This window comes from Kryptolebias marmoratus, linkage group LG16 (assembly GCF_001649575.2).
Source record: "Kryptolebias marmoratus isolate JLee-2015 linkage group LG16, ASM164957v2, whole genome shotgun sequence".
Lineage (NCBI taxonomy): Eukaryota > Metazoa > Chordata > Actinopteri > Cyprinodontiformes > Rivulidae > Kryptolebias > Kryptolebias marmoratus.
The window spans coordinates 18,652,134-18,671,217 of record NC_051445.1 but is presented as its reverse complement, the minus strand read 5'-3'; the positions used below and the strand labels follow the sequence as shown (position 1 = coordinate 18,671,217).

Here is a 19,084-nt window from a genome sequence, read left to right as displayed (position 1 = left end):
AAAAGTGTGGGGGATATAGGGCATACATAAGGGAAGTGGGGGACATGTCCCACACATACCCCGGTTATGCCTTTGCTTGGGGGTGCTACGGGGGTGCTATGACTTTTCCAGGGGGAGCTATAGCACCCCCTAGCGCCCCCCTGGCACCGCCAGTGAGTAACACCAAAAAAAGAAAACCGTCTGCATGCAATCCCTGCATGTAGAAGTATAGTGATCAATAAAGATGGTCATCAGAAGATGAGGGCAAAGCCTTACTACATTGCTCCTCCTACTGCCTCCTAAGGCCAATGGTGGCATGTTCTTATGGGTTAAAAAGGAGAGTACAATCATAGTACCATTTTTTGTATATAGTCGTCTTCTACCCTTCACAGGATAGACATCAGCATTTTAATGTCTATAAATTGTTTATTGCTGAGCTTCTCTTGATGCAAGAAGAAACGTTCCTGTTCTGCAAATGCTTGCGAGGTCATTTACAGTCAATTGGTTTTCCTCTTTACAGCACTGCCTTCAGCTCAGTGTGATTCATTGCGAAACAACAGGAGTGAAACCCAAATAATTTACTCGATCATCTGCAGCCATCTGAGCATGGCTGCAGCTGAGTGGCTGTGACATTTGAATAGCTCGGAGATGTACATTCTATTCCAACATACTAAAAGATGGCACATTGTATTATGCACCAAAGGGATTACTGAAAATTGTAGAGCAAGTGGAGGATCTTTCTGTTCTGAAAACATGGCATTTCCATTCCATTTTCTGACCTTTTCAACCTCAGCACTAAATAGCAAAAAAAAAAAAAAACAACTATTCACTCTCAGAAATGCAGCTTTACTCAGCTTATCAGTGACTAGAGCCAGCAGTTAACACAGCAGCAGGCTAAGAAACCTCATTTCTTTTATGCACTCCGGTAACTATACTCCTGTGCACTGATTAGCAGGTAGTTTGCCCAAGAACAGAACTGGATAATGTTAATTATTGTATATGGAAACAATCTGATTTCTTTGTTTTATCTATTATAAACAGTTTTTAATGGATCGGTTGCAGTACTTCATAATGTCATTACACTGATGCTTTACACAGATGTGCTGTTTTGCATACCAACTTCTATTCATAAGAACCCCATCCAATTCCATCGAAATTATACCAAAAGAATCACGACAAACTGATAGTAAACAGAGTTTGGTTTCTAGTGAAAGCTAATACAACTGTTACTGGGACAGACTCACAAATATATGAACACACTAAAAGTATACTTTTAAAGGTCCTTCTGATTTTGTAACAAGATATCTGTGGATGACTGTTGCTGTAATGCCTTTCCAGTGCTTTCATTGTCAAAATATAAATAATTGGATTATAAGGAGGCTTTATAGTAGAGTTGCTGCAATGCGGTAGTCTTTGTTAGATTCTTCTTCACTTCGGTTGACTTGGCTCAACACCAAATGTATGTAAAGATTGAATATTGTCTTGAGAATGAAACCATTATAGAAGGACATTAAATCTTTACTCTAATGCCCAGCAGACAGTGGTTGTATACTTTGTAATTCATACTCAACAGGCCACTTTTAATACAAACATTAACACTTTAACTTGTTACCACAAAAAGCTAAATCAGTGGAATTTCAAACACTACCAGATGACAAATTAAATGCAGTTTTTCTTTAGAATGAAATTATTTAGCATTTTATTATCACTGAATGCCCCTTAAGCTCCTGAAAAGCTGTAATTTATTTATTTATTTTTTTGAAAATTGTTGAAGTTTGCTTTAATCAAGCGTTTTCCTGCCTTGATGTTCAGGACCCATAGCTGCATGTTTTAAATGTATCCCTGCTTGAAAGGAATAAATTACCTTAACAGATTATCGTCATGTTCTACAGAGCCGTGGCAATGACTAATCACTTTGGACCATGTGTGTTGAAGCAGAAAAGCATCTAAACCACAAGTGTCAAACTCTGGTCTGTCGGTGCCACTGTCCTCCAAGTTTTAATTGTTTTCCTCCTCCAGCACCCTTAATTTAAATGATTTAATTACCTCTCCAATGTACCAACAAGTTCTCCAAAAGACTGTTAATAACCCACTCGTTTAAATGAGGTGTATAGCAGCAGACAAATTCCTAAAACATTCCAGATAGTGGTTCTGAAGACCAAAGTTCAACAGCTCTGATCTAAACCATCCAGGCCAGTGGGTCTGGAAAACCAGGATTGGTTGGAAAAACTGCTCCAGAAAGCCTGAGAGGGACTGACTTGCTACAAAATGAACGCACGGCAGCACAGAAGAGAGCCCTTCTCCTCACTATTCCATAATATCTTTAAATGGCAAGAGATAATTGTTGCTTTACTGATGCTCAAAGTATGCCATAAATAACCTCTAAGAACCCATTAAGCCAATTGTCCTATTTAAGAACCATTGTACCAGAGACAAGTGAAGATAATCTGACCTTTGAAATGATTTATAGAGGAAGCATGGAACATCTTCAAATTGATAATAAACCACAGAAAGATAAGCCAAAAAAATGTTTTAAATGCTTAAAATGATAAAGTGATAAGGACATTTACAATAGCATCTGTGTATGTCTATGTTGCCTAAAAATATTTAAAAATTTGCATCCTAAAATAAGTACAAAAGCAATGGACCAATAATAAGCCAGCACTTTTAAGGAGCCGTTTTAGTCCCAAGGCCACTCTGAAGTACCACTGACGGACACGTTAAAGATTTTTAATTGACAAATGAGCACTTTTATCACCTATGTTTTATGACATAACATCAGCACTATTTACAAATGAGTTCTAATGCAGAGAGCACACATTCTGATTAAACAGAGGTTTCAATATACAATGGCAGTGTGGAAAAGTGGCAGAATCGAAATTACATCGGCAGTTAAATTAATTAGCCCAAAACTCCTACTCACCAGGAAGTGTCCGATGAAACATATGAAGAGTATTAAAGACAAGATGAGAAAGGCCATTCCAAAGGATATTCCCAAGGCAGCTGTCCTACAAAAACACAAATCTGATTTATTTCACCGGCTTAAATGTCATATGCAATCAAGTGAACTAATACGAGTGTAGAAAAAATGATTAAAATGTAGAGAAGAGATCAACATAAAGGTCACTCACTTTGGCAGGACCAGAATCTGCACAATAAAAATGCACAGAAAGATTGAACAGGCGCAGGTGACATAGTATTTGAAGGCTGGCAAGGTTGTTGCTCTGTACTAAAAAGGCAAAATATATATATAAATAAATCATAAAAACAACAAATGGATTTTAAATTTATATTCAAGACACAACAGAAATGTTCCTATGCACTCAGACATTAACAATTCGGTGTAACCTAAGTGTATTGCAAAACACTAAAAAGGACTAGTCACATTTTCTTTAAAGTGATGCAATTTCAGTAAAAAGGTTCTTACCTCTTTCTCTAATGATCTGTTGTGGAAAAATAGTGATATTCTTTGAATGTCCTCAGACTTCAGCCACTGTCTGGAAGCACAATAAAAAAGAAAAATTAAAAAAATTGAATTAAAGCTATGAAAATAAAGAGCCAAAAACATCATGGAACACATTTGTTTTTTAACAAAACTCAACTACATAGATTCTCAGAAGACTATTTTAATTGAAGGCATCAAAAATTAAATTTTACTAACGAAGAAATACTGGCCGTTTAAGAAAACACTATCAGAATTAGGATAAACTAAGATAATTTCTTCAAACATTTTATGCACGATACACAAATGTTGAAAGAAAATGTATATTTGTTTGTACAACAAAAATTACTTTTGTGAATTTATTCCATCGAACGTCCTGATGATCCTCTCGTTAAATTCCTCTTCAAACCGTTTCTTCTGAGACTTTGTCCTGTAACGAAAAGCACCAGAGGTTTAAGTACAGTCCATAATGTCTCTGAAGTATCACAGAGAACATTTTAAGCTGACAGAGTATTTCTCACAGACACCAAAGGCCTCTGATAAAAATGTTAACTATTTTTTATCTTTTAGTGAGCAAATATGTTAGGATGAAGATGATGCAAACAGAATATTTTACTGGAGCTGCAAAATGATCAGCTTGCCTTTCTGATCTTCTCTGGAAATGATACTGTCCCATCGGCACATCCTAAAAACAGTGCAAGAAGACGCAGAGAAAGAGTTAGCAGCTACGAACAAGCTCAGATTCCAATCACAAAAATGATACCAACAGTACATTAACACATGGTACACACAGTTGTGCTGATCTTGCCATTGTCGTTCGTCATGCTGTCTCGGTGGTGTAAGTTGGCAAAGGGCTTGGCTGCTCCCCATGACTCCAGGTAGCGGGTCATCCTGACTGAGGCCCTCATCTTTGCTCCGTCGTGTGTGTGTCTGGGTCGGTAATGATGCTGTGGGCTCCGACGCTCAACCTAAAGAAACATGGAAATTGTGTATTTTTATAGCTTTTTTTTTCCCCAACGTAATGTTCAATATTTTTTTAATCAAAGAATTGTACCTTTGGGTTGATAACCAGATAAGTGATGACCCCATGTTCCTTTAGGTAAGGATCTCTTTCTTGTCCGTCTCCCTGCTCCACCTTGTAGGCACCATTCAGGTCCTCCAGGGTCACTGACGTAATGTGCACTCGCCTAACAATGAACTGTTCAGTTAATGGTCTTCCAGTAATAAAATCAGTAATTTAGGATGTTATTTATCAAGGACAGACAAAACTTGTGCAGACAGAGGGTAATAAAGTAGCATTTTTTGAAACAGGCATCAGGACAGCATGTGCTTTTTATGAGTTTTATTTCACTCACCCCGGCACACCTCCTGCCTCCATATGGTTGGCCAATGTGACATCATGTGACCAAACATCATACTGCCATTTCTGAAGTCCAATAACACCACACAGGACATTCCCAGAATGTACACCAACACGCATGTTAATATCCACCCCAGTAGCATCTCGTACTTTCCTATCATTAATCAAAAATGACCATGTATTAACCAAAACACACAAGTACAATATATCCTTTTCAGAAATAGGAGCAAAGGGAGGGAGCAAAAGCTTTTACATTGTCGACTGTACTGAAACAGAGAAAAACAGATGGTTGGCACAATAACTGATGATTAATATATAAATATACCAAGTTCAATTTTGACATTACTAAGAATAAACCCAACAGTAGTAAGTGCCGTAAAGCTGGATATAATCAGTTCCAAAGATTTTTTTTAAATGGTCATTACTTTTTTTGCAGCACTGTTAAAAAACTGCCACTCACTTGATGGCCTCACACATGTCCAAACCCATTTTTACACAGTTTTTAGCGTGGTTTGGCAGAGACTCTGGGAGCCCGGACACACAGTAGTAACAGTCACCAAGGATTTTGATCCGCATACATTCATTTTCCTGCGAATACAAAAGAACACACAAGATACTGTAACTATAAAGACACAGAAAGAAAGGCAAACTGCTTGGGTAGGTTTTTAATTTTGATTTCAAGTGAGAACATTTTAAGGAAAGTTCAAAACCTTGAACACCTATCCTAATGGATGGGCTATTTCATATTGTGTGACTGGTGAAGAAGCAAAAATGGTAGCATTTCTGTATTGGAGCTAAAGTCTAGAGGCTAGCTTGAAAACTTTATTAAATAGAAGTTATTTATCTTTTATTTTTCACTTTCATTATAAAGAATGACTTAGTTACTCCTAGTTGACCTAAAGGAAGAACTCTGAATGTGAGAACCTTTGGGGCTTTGATAAGCAAAACACTAAATAGTGCTGTCTAAATCTTCACAAAAATTATTTTTTTAAAAAGGTAATGTTCAACATGTATGATGTGTTACGTAGGACTGCAAAATGTGAGTAAAACAAACTGTAGTTTAGTTAGCATAAAAGTGCTATTATTTAACTTCGAACACAAACTTTAAATCAGTAATAGCTAAAATGTAATGATCAGTTGTTTACCTTGGCAATTTGATCAAATTTACCAAACAGTTCGTTCAGCATGTACACCAGTTCTCCAGGCGAACAGTCACTGGCCAGCCGTGTGAATCCAACTATATCTGCATAAAGTATACTAGAGAAGGAAATAAATATTTATTAATAAACTATATATATATATATATATATATATATATATTTTTTTTTTTACATTCTAGCAAAGATTTTAAAATCTATAAATATACATTTGAATTGCTCTCCTTGTAAATGGGCACTTAAGCACATAAAAACACTTCAGAACTCTTTCAGTAATACTGTGCAGATCTTTATAGTTATGAAAGTGGGGAACAGAATAAGTATCTACATGCCTGACATTAGTGTGTCTTTGGACATAGAGGTTGTGAAAATTGTTTGTGTTCTCCATCTGGCCAAAGTTTGGTCCTTTCAGTCTCTGAATAATCTCGGCTTTCATCACACGGGCAATGTGAGCTGGCAGCAAAGACAATAAAAGACGCTCCTGAGGGCACAAAAAATAAAGCAAAGTTTTAGAAAGTTGCTCGTAAAAAATACAGACAAATTAGCAAATTATTAGCAGAGTTAATTTATAGAATATGCTGGTTTTATCATACAATAACACATTTCTGTAAATCATTTCCATCAGCTAGTGTCAAAGATTTATCAATATACTTGCTCAGAGTATAGACTTAATTCAGACAGCCTTCAGAAAACCTCAGATTTTAGGAGGCTATACCTAAAACACTACTTGAATACTTTTTACAGCTAAAATTTTGATAAGTTTATACTCATCTTTGTTTACATCACCCACACTTCCCTTAACATAGCCTCACTCAGTTCATTCAGCTTGAGTCTTTCAATTCCAAGTTATCCCTCGTAACCACTGGAGTGCCACAGGGCTCTGTCCTGGAGCTCCTCCTCTTCATCATTTACCACCTTCCCACATGACATTCATTACCACTGTTATGCAGATGACACGCAGCTCTTCCTTTTCAGCAAAGTCAATTCCTTCCTCCGACACTCCTTCCTTACAAAATGCCTTAATGAACTCAAACCCTGGTTATCTTCGAACTTTCTCAAATTTAAACAGTGGTAAAACTGATTTTTTCTTCATTGGTACAAAATCAACTTTATCCAAAACTGACAGTTCTCCCATATTAATAGACAATACCTTTGTTTGACAATACACTATACCTTGATAGTACACTGTCATTTCAATCCTCCCATCAATAAAATTATCCAATTACTATATTTCCACCTTCCCAATTATAATTACCTCCACCCCTCCCTTGCCCCACATACTACTGTTATCCTTGCTCAAAGTCTTGTTACCTCCTGTATAAACTACTGTAATTCTCTTTTTATAAGCCTTCCTCACAAATCCCTTAATGAATTTCAACTGGTCCGGAATTTGCCAGCTCATACCATCACCAGAACTCCCTCCTTCAGCCATATCACCCCTATCCTGTGCAAGCTTCACTGGTTACCAGTCAAACTTCGTATTGATTTCAGAATTCTTTTGAACACATTTAAAGCCATCCACAATCTCACCCTTCCATATTTGTCTTATTTAATCTCCTTATTGCCAACCCATCCCATTCCCTCAGATCTGCCTCCTCTCTCCAACTCACTGCTCCTTTCACCCGCCTCACCACCACAGGGAGTGGAGCATTCAGCTGCTCTGCTACCCGGTTCTGGAACTCACTGCCCCCAAAAATCAGAAACTCAGACTCTCTCCATCTCTTCAAGGCCAGACTCAAAACTCATATGTTCAGGATTGCTTATCCCAGTTGATTATATATTTGCACTCTCATTCTTATGCTGCTATATTTTCTTTCATATTCTGATGTTTTTATATGCATGTTTTAGTATTTTGATGTTTTTATATATAGGTGTTGCTGAGTGTCAGCAAGGCACCTACAAATAAAATGTAATAATAATATTTTTGAAAGGACAATGCAATCTCCAGCATGACAGATACTGATCATCTTACTTCATTATTATCAAGCCTCAGTATGGTCTATATCAAGGAAAGGTCTGTGGTCTATTGGTAAACAGTCTTGGATTTGTGCATATGATGAATTCACACAGTCTCACATGGAATACTCAAGCCAGCAATCTATGCACTGTACAGAAGTGCACTGTGGTTGAAAGCATGCAGCAAACAGCATATATTATGAGTGCACCGAGCGCTTAAAAGAACTGTCTCTGCACGGTTACTACCATCTGTCACAAGCAAAGCTGCGCCAGCACTCCAGGGCTCCTACGAAATACCTCACCCAAGGCATTTTAAGCTTTACTCATGGCAGTTCAAACAACAGAAACTCAAGTCGCCATAAGCAAAATCAGCTCCACCCCAAGTCTGGGCTTTCAAAACAACAGCTGGATACATGACTATATATCAAAATAGCTCCACAAAAGCTACAATTCTCAAAAAAACAAACAAACACATTTTCAATCAAGTAAGCACTATTTTAACCTTATCAATAATTCCAACAAAGCCGTGTTGCTTAGAAGGACCAGCATCAACACAGCTTAATTGTGTCTTTGTATTTCTGCCTTATATGGAGGCAAGGACATAGCACTTCATTGGATTGAAAGTACTTGGCTGGCTGCATATGAGTCATGAGTAGATAGATTTTCTACTACATGCAGTTTCTCAAGACAACACCAAAACAATTGTGAATGAGTGTAATTCAAAGTCTTGCACACAACAACTCACAAAGATTGTTTCAAGGGAATGATGTACAAATGGTTCTGGGCAAAAAGAAAGAATAAAGAGTAATTCTGAAATGACAAGAACGTGGCAAAACACACATTTTTATATCTTTGTTAATTGAGACTGTCATGGCCTGTGGGTTTTGGAATTTTGGTTCTTTGAAATGTCACACTCCATTTCTCCCGTTCTGATTAGCTTTGTTCTCAACTTTGTTCATAGCTGTTGCCCTGCTCCTGTTCTGTGTTTAATATTTCCATCCTGTTTCCATGTTGGGTTCTGGTCCGCTGTGATTTCCTGTTTTAAATTTTGCATAGTTGGTTCCTTTGTTAGGGCTGCATATGGGCATAATGGCTAGCAGTGTCGCCCCACAGCAAGGAACATGCAATTGGCATGTTTCTTGCTGTGGGGCAAAATTGATCATATTGTGAGTGTTTGCATGTATGGTTGTTCATCTTTATGTGAACTGTGATGGACTGGTGACTTGTCCAGGCTGTAGTCCACCTGTCACCTGTTGACTGCTAGAGATAGGCACCAGCTCCCCATGACCCTGAACAGGATCGAGTGGGTGTAGAAAGTGGATGAATGGATGGTTTCTTTGTTCATTTTAATTAGTTTTGCTTTCTGCCCTTGTCATACATCTGATCTCAATTACTGATTATTGCACCTTTGCTTGTTGTAGGATTCTCTTTTTTGTGTGTCAATCCTGTGTTGCATCAACTCAGTTAACTTGGTTTTCATCTTTTTTGTGGGTAAATAAAGCATTTACATTGGCACTGCTTGCCTGCTAATCCATCCTGTGTTCATTAGTTTAACTGAGACTTCAATTTTTAATCCCAATCAAACGCAACTGTCACGCACATCTGGCCAATCTGTAACACCCAGAGCTGACTGGTCTAAGTAATTCAAGTTTTACATTAAGCAATATAAATCAACAAGCATATTGATGGTTAACGTTTACAGAAGTAAATGCCTAAACAATAAAGTTGTTGAAATCTTGAATGCAAAAATTGGGAGATTAAGCAATATATTCACGGACCATAATGTCCAACAATCCTTAAATGTAACAAGGACTCTACAATACACCAATTCTACATTTGAATTTAAAAGAAAGTCACAATAATATCTGGAATTAATGTTTTATTGTAATTATGAGACAAAACTCAACACCATCATCTCCACCAACACTACAACACAGTCTCTGTTCCAGCCTAACTCTCACAGGCTCACGATTAGGAGTCATTACTTTACCTGTTGTCTCTTTTCGAACTCCAGTTTAATTGGAGACTTGATGCAGTTGCAGGTGTCCAGGTAAGTCTGTTTTAGTGCCAGCTCCATGAGGTGCTTGTGGTATGCCCCAGCCATGTTGCCACACACAAAAATGATAACATTGGCCAAAATCTGTGCAGGTACAAAAAAACAGGGCCAAAATTATTACTCATGTATATATATATATATATATATACACACATATACATATATACACACATATATATATATATATACATATACATATACACATACATATACATATACATATACACATATATATACACATACATATATATATATACACATACACATATATATACACATACATATATATATATACACATATATACACATATATACACATATATACATACATATATACACATATATATATATATATATATATACATATATACATACATATACACATATATATATATATATATATACACATATATACATACATATACACATATATATATATATATATATACACATATATACATACATATACACATATATATATATATATATACATACATATACACATATATGCATATATACATACATACACAAATATTGCAAGTAAAAAATATCAAACAGGTCCATTTTCTTGGCAACTCGTAAACTACACTTCATACATCTTGTTACTATTATACTGTCAAACTGAAGCCTGTAAAATTTGACATTAAGCTCTTGGATTATTACAGACATTAATACAGTCAAATTTAGCTTTTAATTGTAGGAATAACTTCATTTCTAATTTTTTTGTGTGTTTGAATTCTGAGCTTTATGACTTTTGGGGCAAGTTATAATTTAAAAGTCTTTACAATTAAGTACTTCCTCCAACTGCATGTCCTGTGTGCATTCAGTGTCATGGGACCACAAGTTGCCAGGGATCCAGGCCAAGAGATGTAACTGTGAGTCATCTGTTGACCCTGGCTGCCAAGCTCATCCCTGTGGTTAAGAAGCTAACATTGTCTGACTGGTAAACTAAAAAGGGAAAACACATCATGCTATGGTTATTATTAGGTATATTTATCACCTGCCGCCAAAAGATAAAAGGAGGATAATGATATTTTTATCTGGGTGCTCATTTATCTGTCAAGTTATTAGAATACCTTATGAACCGCTGGACAAATTTTACTGAAACACTCAAAAAGTAGTTACTGGATGCACGTCTACAACTGATTCCCTTTTGGAGTAAACCACATTCAAGGACGCTGCCGCAGCTAATCGACCTTAGCAAACACAAAAAGGACTATAAACCAGTCAGAAGTACAGAAATTGAGCTAACATTTGGTGTCAGGGCGTCATCTCTAACACATACTCTTAGGCCTACTTGCTTGAGCAAGATCTGTGTTTAAAACTTTGGCATTAGCTGTTGAAATCAACCCTGTTTGTCTCTGTAAAATATTTAATGAACCACTAGACAGTTTTTAATGAAACTCTCAGAAAGCAACCATTGGATATATTTACAACTGATTCAATTATTAACTTCTGGAATCAAACACATTTTAAAAGTGGCTGCCATAGCTAATCAACCTTTGCAAAACACAAAAAATGACTGACTCAGTATTACAGACAGAGGTAAATTTTGATGTGGTAGTAGCTCCAAGTCATCCCCAACACATACTTTAGGCCCTCACGAATCATGCAAGAGCTCACAATATTGCAGGAGCCCATGCATAATGTTATTCAAGGTTTGACTAAAATAGCTCACCTGTGTCATTTCTCAACAGAAAACGATCTTTGTTTAAACCTCCAGCAAGAAAGGCAGCAAATAATATGCATTTCTTTAAGGAATGCTAGGCCTTTAATCTTCATATGCATTGTCTTTTGCTTGAAACAACGGCAGGACAAGTCTTGGTTGCGAGAAAGAGGCCATCATGCTATGATGAGCTTAGTTTTACTCAGCAAGCTCACTGTTCACTTACTTGCAGTATCAACTGAGATTATCCATTCTCCACTATGAACAAGGTACTGAGCTAAAGTCACATTTTAACTGCTTTTGATACTAATCCATTCTTAAATATAAAAAATGACTAAAGTACAACTAATGAAAGTTGTTTGGAAAAAAAAGGCAAATGTTAAAAGTTTAGTATACGGTGAAAACAAAACCACAGGTGTAGGCAGCAAAGAGAACATGAGATTCTGCATTAGGGTTTCTTATAAACTGGTACCTTGTGTTAATCACACACTCATGTTTGGGGCTAGGCACTGGCAATCCATGCAGACATGGAACCAGTTTATAAAGAACTGGAATCAATTCAACCAAAAGCATGCATTTGGTGTAATTTTCCATCAAACTTTCAGACAAAAAATAAATAAAACAACCACATCCAATTACATAGAAATACTTACAAATGTAACCGTATTTGCTTACACTAGCGACACAGTGCTAATACTTGATACTTAAAACATAAAAAAAATGCCCAAAGGGAAACAGTCAAACGTTCAGCTCAGTTACTCCAGAACACAGACACTGTGACGAGCAACAAAACCTCTTAAGATAACTCCTTCTTTGGGTTACGTACAGGTTTCATTTTGGGTACAGGTTGCATTTATTATGACAATTCATTGCACAACTATCAGAGTTGAGTATTTTATGTATTTATTCAATACAATCAGGTTAAAGTTTAATGAGTATTAAATTTGAAGCAAACCTTTAAGAGATAGGTGAAGCTTTAGACATTCTCTTCTTGTATTGTAAACTGATCATGTAATGAAGTAGAATAATCTGATGACTTCATACTGCAGTTTATATTTGCTCAGAAATTTACCTTCATAACTTGTAGTTCTTTTCAGAATATATTTTTAACTGGCCAACAGAGTAGGTCAAACATGTGCTTCAATATGAGCCGACATCTGCTAGGTAAGGTGCCGGCAGCCTGCAGACCATCTCAAAGGTCACTTGTGTCAGTAGTAGTGTGAATTATTTGAACCTTGCTGGTATCCAATGAGAACAGCAGGTCTCTCAAGTCTTTAATTCATGCTGGTAGCGTCTAGCTTTACCAAAATAACTTTGCAGTAATTCGGAGATTGAAACCACCATCTAGTATACTAAGTGTAACAGTGAATGTTGAAGAATGATGGTTTTATTTTTCCCCATCAGAAAAATAACCACAAACACAAATACCAACTAGATACTAAAGATGATTGATAAATTTTAGCTCTCAATTACAGCATAGGGGGGACTGTTGTGGTTTAAGAGACTGAAAAAAAATGTTAGCATTACTAGAACTTTGTTTGTACTGAAGTTCAGAAATTTCTTACTTAGAGTTTGTCTTACAATGTATGTCTTGTTTAAACATGAGATAAAGTATTTAGTCTGAGAACACTGTCAGAATAGTTGGTCTTTGCAGAACAAAGCAGTAAACGGTAAACAAGAAAAAAAAACTGCCTAAATATAGCAAATTAAGAACTGTGGCATGAAGCTGATCTGTGCACAAATACTAATATATATATATATTCTTACCCAACACTGCTTAATTATTGTTCCAGAAATTAGGAGTAGGATTTTAAAAAGCTAAATAAATAATGTTGTTGTGTCACACACATGCCTAAACAAAGTTGATTTAAATATTTTTAAAAAGTTGCACCCACTCTACTCAAGGCTTTTACCTCTTTAATAATGATGTGGTGGTTCATTAAGTCTCCAATCAGAAAAGTGTAAAGTTTAATGGACTTGGAAAAGACTACGTGCCAGCACAAATTCTTCCCATCTCAAACTCTTTGGGCAATTTGAACGTACATTAACACACACTGAAGTGTAGATATTTATTTCACGCTATGAAGTTGACATCATTTACAAATCTCAGTTGCGTCAGTGAGTGTTGTTTTAGCTCCGCAAAACTGTCATTAAACATATCCAACTAAAGCAAGAGGGCCATTTCTCTAAAACAGAACATTCCACAAACTTAATAAAATGTCTTTACAGTAGCACTTACAGCAGCACCTACACAGTGAACCAATTTTGTATCATATTTGTTACGTATATTCTAATATTCTAATTCAGTGGTTTTCAAACATTTTAGTTTCTGACCCCCAAAATATCAAAAGAAAAAGAAAAAACAGAAAATTATTTTTATAAAAAGTGTTGCATTTGAAAAACAGACAACATATGTTGAAGATTAAGCCAATGACTGATATTTGACAGGCTAAGCAAACTATGAAGAGGTCAGATCTGTACTGATAATGCCGTAGATCAAATTGCAGCGAAGTAGACGACAACAAATCCACATACAGGAGACTTCATTTAACTGTGACTCGGTATCAATTACAGTAATGATGATGGCCGGATATCACTGAAGAGGAAAAAAAAAAGTTTTCTGCTATGAAGATTGCTTTTGTCCGTTTTCTTTTTTTTTTTATACACACACACACACACACACACAAACATCTATACATATACATACACTCTCATGGGAGAAATAGTTATGTTGATGCCCTTCAAAAGTACTTTGCTGTGAGATTAATTTACCCTGAAGTAGGTACCAAAATGAACTATAATCCTCTTCATTTTTATGTGTGTGCAGACATTTTTCTGTACTGCTTTGACAGTTTATACATCTTGATATAAACTAGAGAGAAATCAGTTGTCACATTTTAAATTAAACTTGGGAAAAGGTGTGATTATTTTTACCTCCTGTAAAGTCACTTCTTGCATAGTAAAAAATCAAATAGAGGTTATCCTGAATTATATCAAATTGTTCAGTTTGAAAGGGTTTACTCTAGTAATATGCCAGATATACTGAATCCACTGGGATGGACTCGTAACCTGTCCAGGGTGTACCCTGCCTCTTGCATAATCACAGCTGGAAATAGGCACCTGCTCCAATGTGACCCCAAAAGGAAAAAGCATGTAAACAAAATGGATGGATGGATATTGAAGGCAATTCTGAAATGCAGGTCCACACTCAATGTAAACAAAGCACTCTGCTGAATCCAATGAAAACCACTGGGAAGCTTATCACATGATTCACTTATATTAGGCCGGCTCTAGTCCGAGTAGGTAAACACATATGACCGGTAAGTTTAACGTTTGACCCATTTTTCAGTGACTTTGGTTCTTCCCATAGGTAAACAAAGGCACACAGTAGTTCTCATTAAATAAAACAATTAACTGACAATTCAGCAAGGAGAGAATAAATATTTCTGAGCATTTTCCTCTCAGCTTCTCTTTTTTTCGGGGTATCCACAACCTTAAGATATATTGAAGGACGCGCTCTTTTCTGTCACAGAATTTGTGCTGATGGGCAAACTGAGCTGAAGTGGTGACAGGAGATGACGGACACTGACCAGATAGAATATAACCCCAGGCTGTCCTTTCGCCAGCATTCAAAGGCCAGTTATACACAAACGGAAGCAGACAGACTAATAAATAAAATAAAAAAAAATCTAAAGAGCAGCTCTTTTTCTCGAAGGTTTTAAGAGATGGAGATAAAAATGACATCAAGATAAATAGGATAAATGATTGTTATTGGGCAGTTTATTTTGTAAGTCTGTTGTGAAAATATTTCCAAAAGGAGCTTAGATTTGTAATATTTTGTAAATTGTTTTTCAAAATACACAATTTATAAATCTATTTTTTATGAAATAATAGTCTACCTAACTAAGCTAAAGAAGGTATTTCCACAAAAGATGTTTTATTTTTATTTTTTAAGTTAGAGAGGTAAGTAGATAAGCCCTGTAATGGACCTGTCCAGGATGTACCCTGCCTCTCACACAGTGAAGGCTGGAGATAGGCACCACCTTCCCACGACCCGAAAAGGAAAAAGCAGGAAAAGAAAATGGATGGATAGATGGATGGCTGGAAAATAGATGAATCAGAAACTCAGTGGCATTTATTTCTATAACTCTATAACTATATATATGAGTGTAGTTTGCAACTGTGTACTGTAGAAAAATGCAAGAATTGAATTGAGACATAGCATCAGCAGATAAAAAGGCTAAATCTCTGATTGGATCGAGGACATTAAGTAGTTTGCGGGGAAATTCCTAGTTTATTTTGGCATCTTTTTTCAATAATATAAACTCAGCAACTCAAAAAGACAAAACAAGGTTTTAATTTTGGCAATTTCATTAAAGAAAAAAATAAATCAAAAACTAAAAGCCCTCATAAAAAAGCTGAATATTTTGGGTCAGTACTTTCGTGCTGGGCTTTTCCACAGCGATTACCACTTCAAATCCTCTTGGACATGTCTCCAGAAGCTTCTTAGACTCAGATTTAGGCAGTTTACTCCATTCCTTCAGGCAAATCATGTCAAGCTATAGAAAAGTTGAAGCAAGACTGACTGACTGATTTTGACTGATTAAAAATGCTCCTGTACTTTAGGGAAGGTCTTTTCAACTCTTTGCTCACTTTGTCCAAAATGATTAATTTTATGTCTGAAGACTCTTAAAGATTCTAATAGTCTATGTTCATAACATTTGTTAAATATAGGATGGATCAGTGCCTACCATAACTTTAATGTTTGTTTTTTGTCCCAGCAAGTTGTATACTTTGTATAATTATACACAGTTTGGAGCCTTTACCAGCTATAGTACATTTACCTATAGGACTGGAAGGATTTACCAAGTACATCAACCTAATTATACAAAAATGCTGAACCACAACCTTTTGGATTTGAAGCTTCAATTAATCTACAAAACTTGGTTTGTTTTAAAGGATTTCTGTTCTTCACGCCAAAAATTACTGCACTTTTACTCTAAAAGTGTTAAATTCTTGTGAACTAAAACAAGATACAACTAGCTATCATTTCAATCAATCAAATTTTATTTGTATAGCACATTTCAGCAGCAAGGCATTTCAAGGTGCTTTACATAATTAAAAAACAAAATAAAAACAGCATGTGACAATGAATAAACAGTAAGAAAGAGACAAACATCAAAAACCCGCACTCTAACCCTAATTTAGCCATAAGCAACTCTAAACAGGTGGGTTTTAAGTTGAGATTTAAAAGGCACCCAGTGTTTCAGCTGTTTTACAGTTTTCTGGAAGTTTGTTCCAAATTTGTGGTGCATAGAAACTGAAAGCTGCTTCTCCTCGTTTGGTTCTGGTTCTGGGGATGCAGAGCAGTCCAGAATGTCATTTATAACCCAATGCTTTTAAAAATTAAACTAGCATTCTTTGATAAAGCTGTGGTTAAAGCAGTCGCCCTCCAACGAGAAAGTCGGGGGTTTAATTCCTGGTAGTTTGCAGTCACGTGTTGAAGTATTCCCGGACAAGATATTTCCTTTCATTGCCTCTGATGTGCCCCATTGGTGTATGAATGCGATCTAAAGCACTGATTAGACTCTATAGATGATTTATTCAGATTAGCTTTGTACAGATGTAATTAAGTGCTGCATGAATGTGTGTGTGGATGGGGAAATGAGGGTACGAATCATGTTGTGAAGTGCTTTGAGTAGCCTGGTTTGCAAGAAAGGCGTAATATAAGTACAGTTTCTTTACCCTGAAGTAATGCATATCGCCCGGCACCTTCCATTTTAAATAAAGATCTTAAATGATCCATTAGTGCTCAGAGTATGTGTTAGGGATGACCATCAGCTATTATCACACCAGGTTTCCACTTAATATCTATGTCACTGAGTTATAGCCATTCTTGTGTTGGATAAGGCTGTTTTAGCTGTGGCAGCCATCTTAAATTAGGGTAATCAGTAGACGCACATCGTCCACATTACTTTGAGAGTTTCAATCAAATCCATCCAGTGGTTCATGAGATATTTTGCTAACAAACAAAATAAACAAGAGCGGACACAAACAAAGTTACATTTTTGCCCATCTTCAATGGTAGCAGGTGATAGAGATTCATTATTATTATTATTTCATTAAAGATAAAAGAAACAATCTGAAGTGTTTCTGTAAATTAGAAATGCCCCCTGATTTGGCTGTAAAGTTGATGTTTGTCAGTCTTAGATGCCTGTAATTTAGGGTTGTTCACTCAAACAGGTAAATCCTTCTCCACTGAATGTGATCACACGCAAATTGTTTGAAGAATATAGTAAAGAAATAAATTCTTTGCCAGTAAATAACAACTGCTAGAATATTTTGTAAGCAATTATTGCTGGAAAGAAAGTGACCTAAAAATCACTTTTAAAAAGGAAATAAAAAATAAAATGAAAGGAAACACTGATTTGGAGATAAATTCTTGAAAAAAAAAACAAAAAAAACATTTTATTCTGATTTTGTTAAAAATATTACCATAGCCGTTTTAAAAAAGTTATATAAAAAATGAAACTTTTACCTTTGTTTCTTTTTTTTAAAAAAACCTTTAGTCACTTGTGTACAGATGCACCCTGTGACAATTTTTAATTTTTAACAGTAATGTCCTGTCCACTATAAAACACATTCTTGAGGTCGGTCACCTTACCTGCCACACGACTGCCTCCATGTGAACAGCTGCTGTGGACAGGCAGACGCTCAACACAATGGTGTGAGAGGCAGAGGTCAGAACACTGGCAATGATGGCTTCCCGCATAGAGAACGGCAACATGGTGTAAACCACGAACACAATAAACAGGAAGAAAGACACCTGTGGAGAAAAAGACAATGAATAGAGTAAAGAATAAAAGTTAAAAACTGCAAAAAAATTTTAAAAAGATTAAAAAAATTAAAAGAAAAACAACGACTAAGGAAGAACATGATATCCAAATGCTCAATGGTGTAAAGAAGAACAAAAGAGATTTATTTCAGTGTTTTACAAAGTATGTTTCAGTGCAAAGTACTGAATAACCACTCCATTTTAGCACCGTTAGCATCCCCAGCTTGCTTAAAATTTCTTTACTGCAGGAAGCGAAAACAGGGATCTTCAGCTGCTGCATTTCAAATCTACACGTCTAACGTAACATGAAGTGCTCTTTTATGTTATCCCATCTCTACACATACTGCTTTTCAGTGCACCTCCTGCTGCAGGGTTAAAGTCACTCGTCTGCTGCCATGCACGAATAGAAAGAGGCTCTTGTAGGCTACAGCCAGCTGCCAGTTAACCTTTCAGTTTATTTTTTCAGGCCAGTGGGGAAAGCTGGGATCCAAAGTGAAGATAGTGAGATGGAGAGAGGGAAGGAAAAGGAAGTAAGAGAGGGAAAGTAATTGAAACAAAAATTCTTCTCTTCGTGCTGAGGGGCTGAATATAAACACAGCCACTTCATTTTGCAGCAATTATGGCTGTAAATGC

At 36.2% G+C, this 19,084-nt stretch overlaps 1 protein-coding gene across 3 annotated transcripts in view; it reads right to left on the bottom strand.

The window, feature by feature from the left end:
- adcy2a (adenylate cyclase 2a) overlaps nt 1-19,084 on the bottom strand; it is a 48,852-nt gene that overhangs the window by 14,490 nt on the left and 15,278 nt on the right. For all 3 annotated transcript variants that reach the window (XM_025004556.2, XM_017410030.3, XM_025004557.2), the window contains 13 exons: nt 18,281-18,442; nt 9,885-10,034; nt 6,271-6,419; nt 5,927-6,038; nt 5,242-5,369; nt 4,777-4,935; nt 4,476-4,608; nt 4,213-4,389; nt 4,063-4,106; nt 3,771-3,851; nt 3,407-3,476; nt 3,111-3,208; nt 2,903-2,987 (listed from right to left, as the gene is read on the bottom strand). In XM_025004556.2, the coding sequence (XP_024860324.1) occupies nt 2,903-2,987; nt 3,111-3,208; nt 3,407-3,476; nt 3,771-3,851; nt 4,063-4,106; nt 4,213-4,389; nt 4,476-4,608; nt 4,777-4,935; nt 5,242-5,369; nt 5,927-6,038; nt 6,271-6,419; nt 9,885-10,034; nt 18,281-18,442 (1,548 nt within the window). The remainder of the gene's footprint in view (nt 1-2,902; nt 2,988-3,110; nt 3,209-3,406; nt 3,477-3,770; nt 3,852-4,062; nt 4,107-4,212; nt 4,390-4,475; nt 4,609-4,776; nt 4,936-5,241; nt 5,370-5,926; nt 6,039-6,270; nt 6,420-9,884; nt 10,035-18,280; nt 18,443-19,084) is intronic.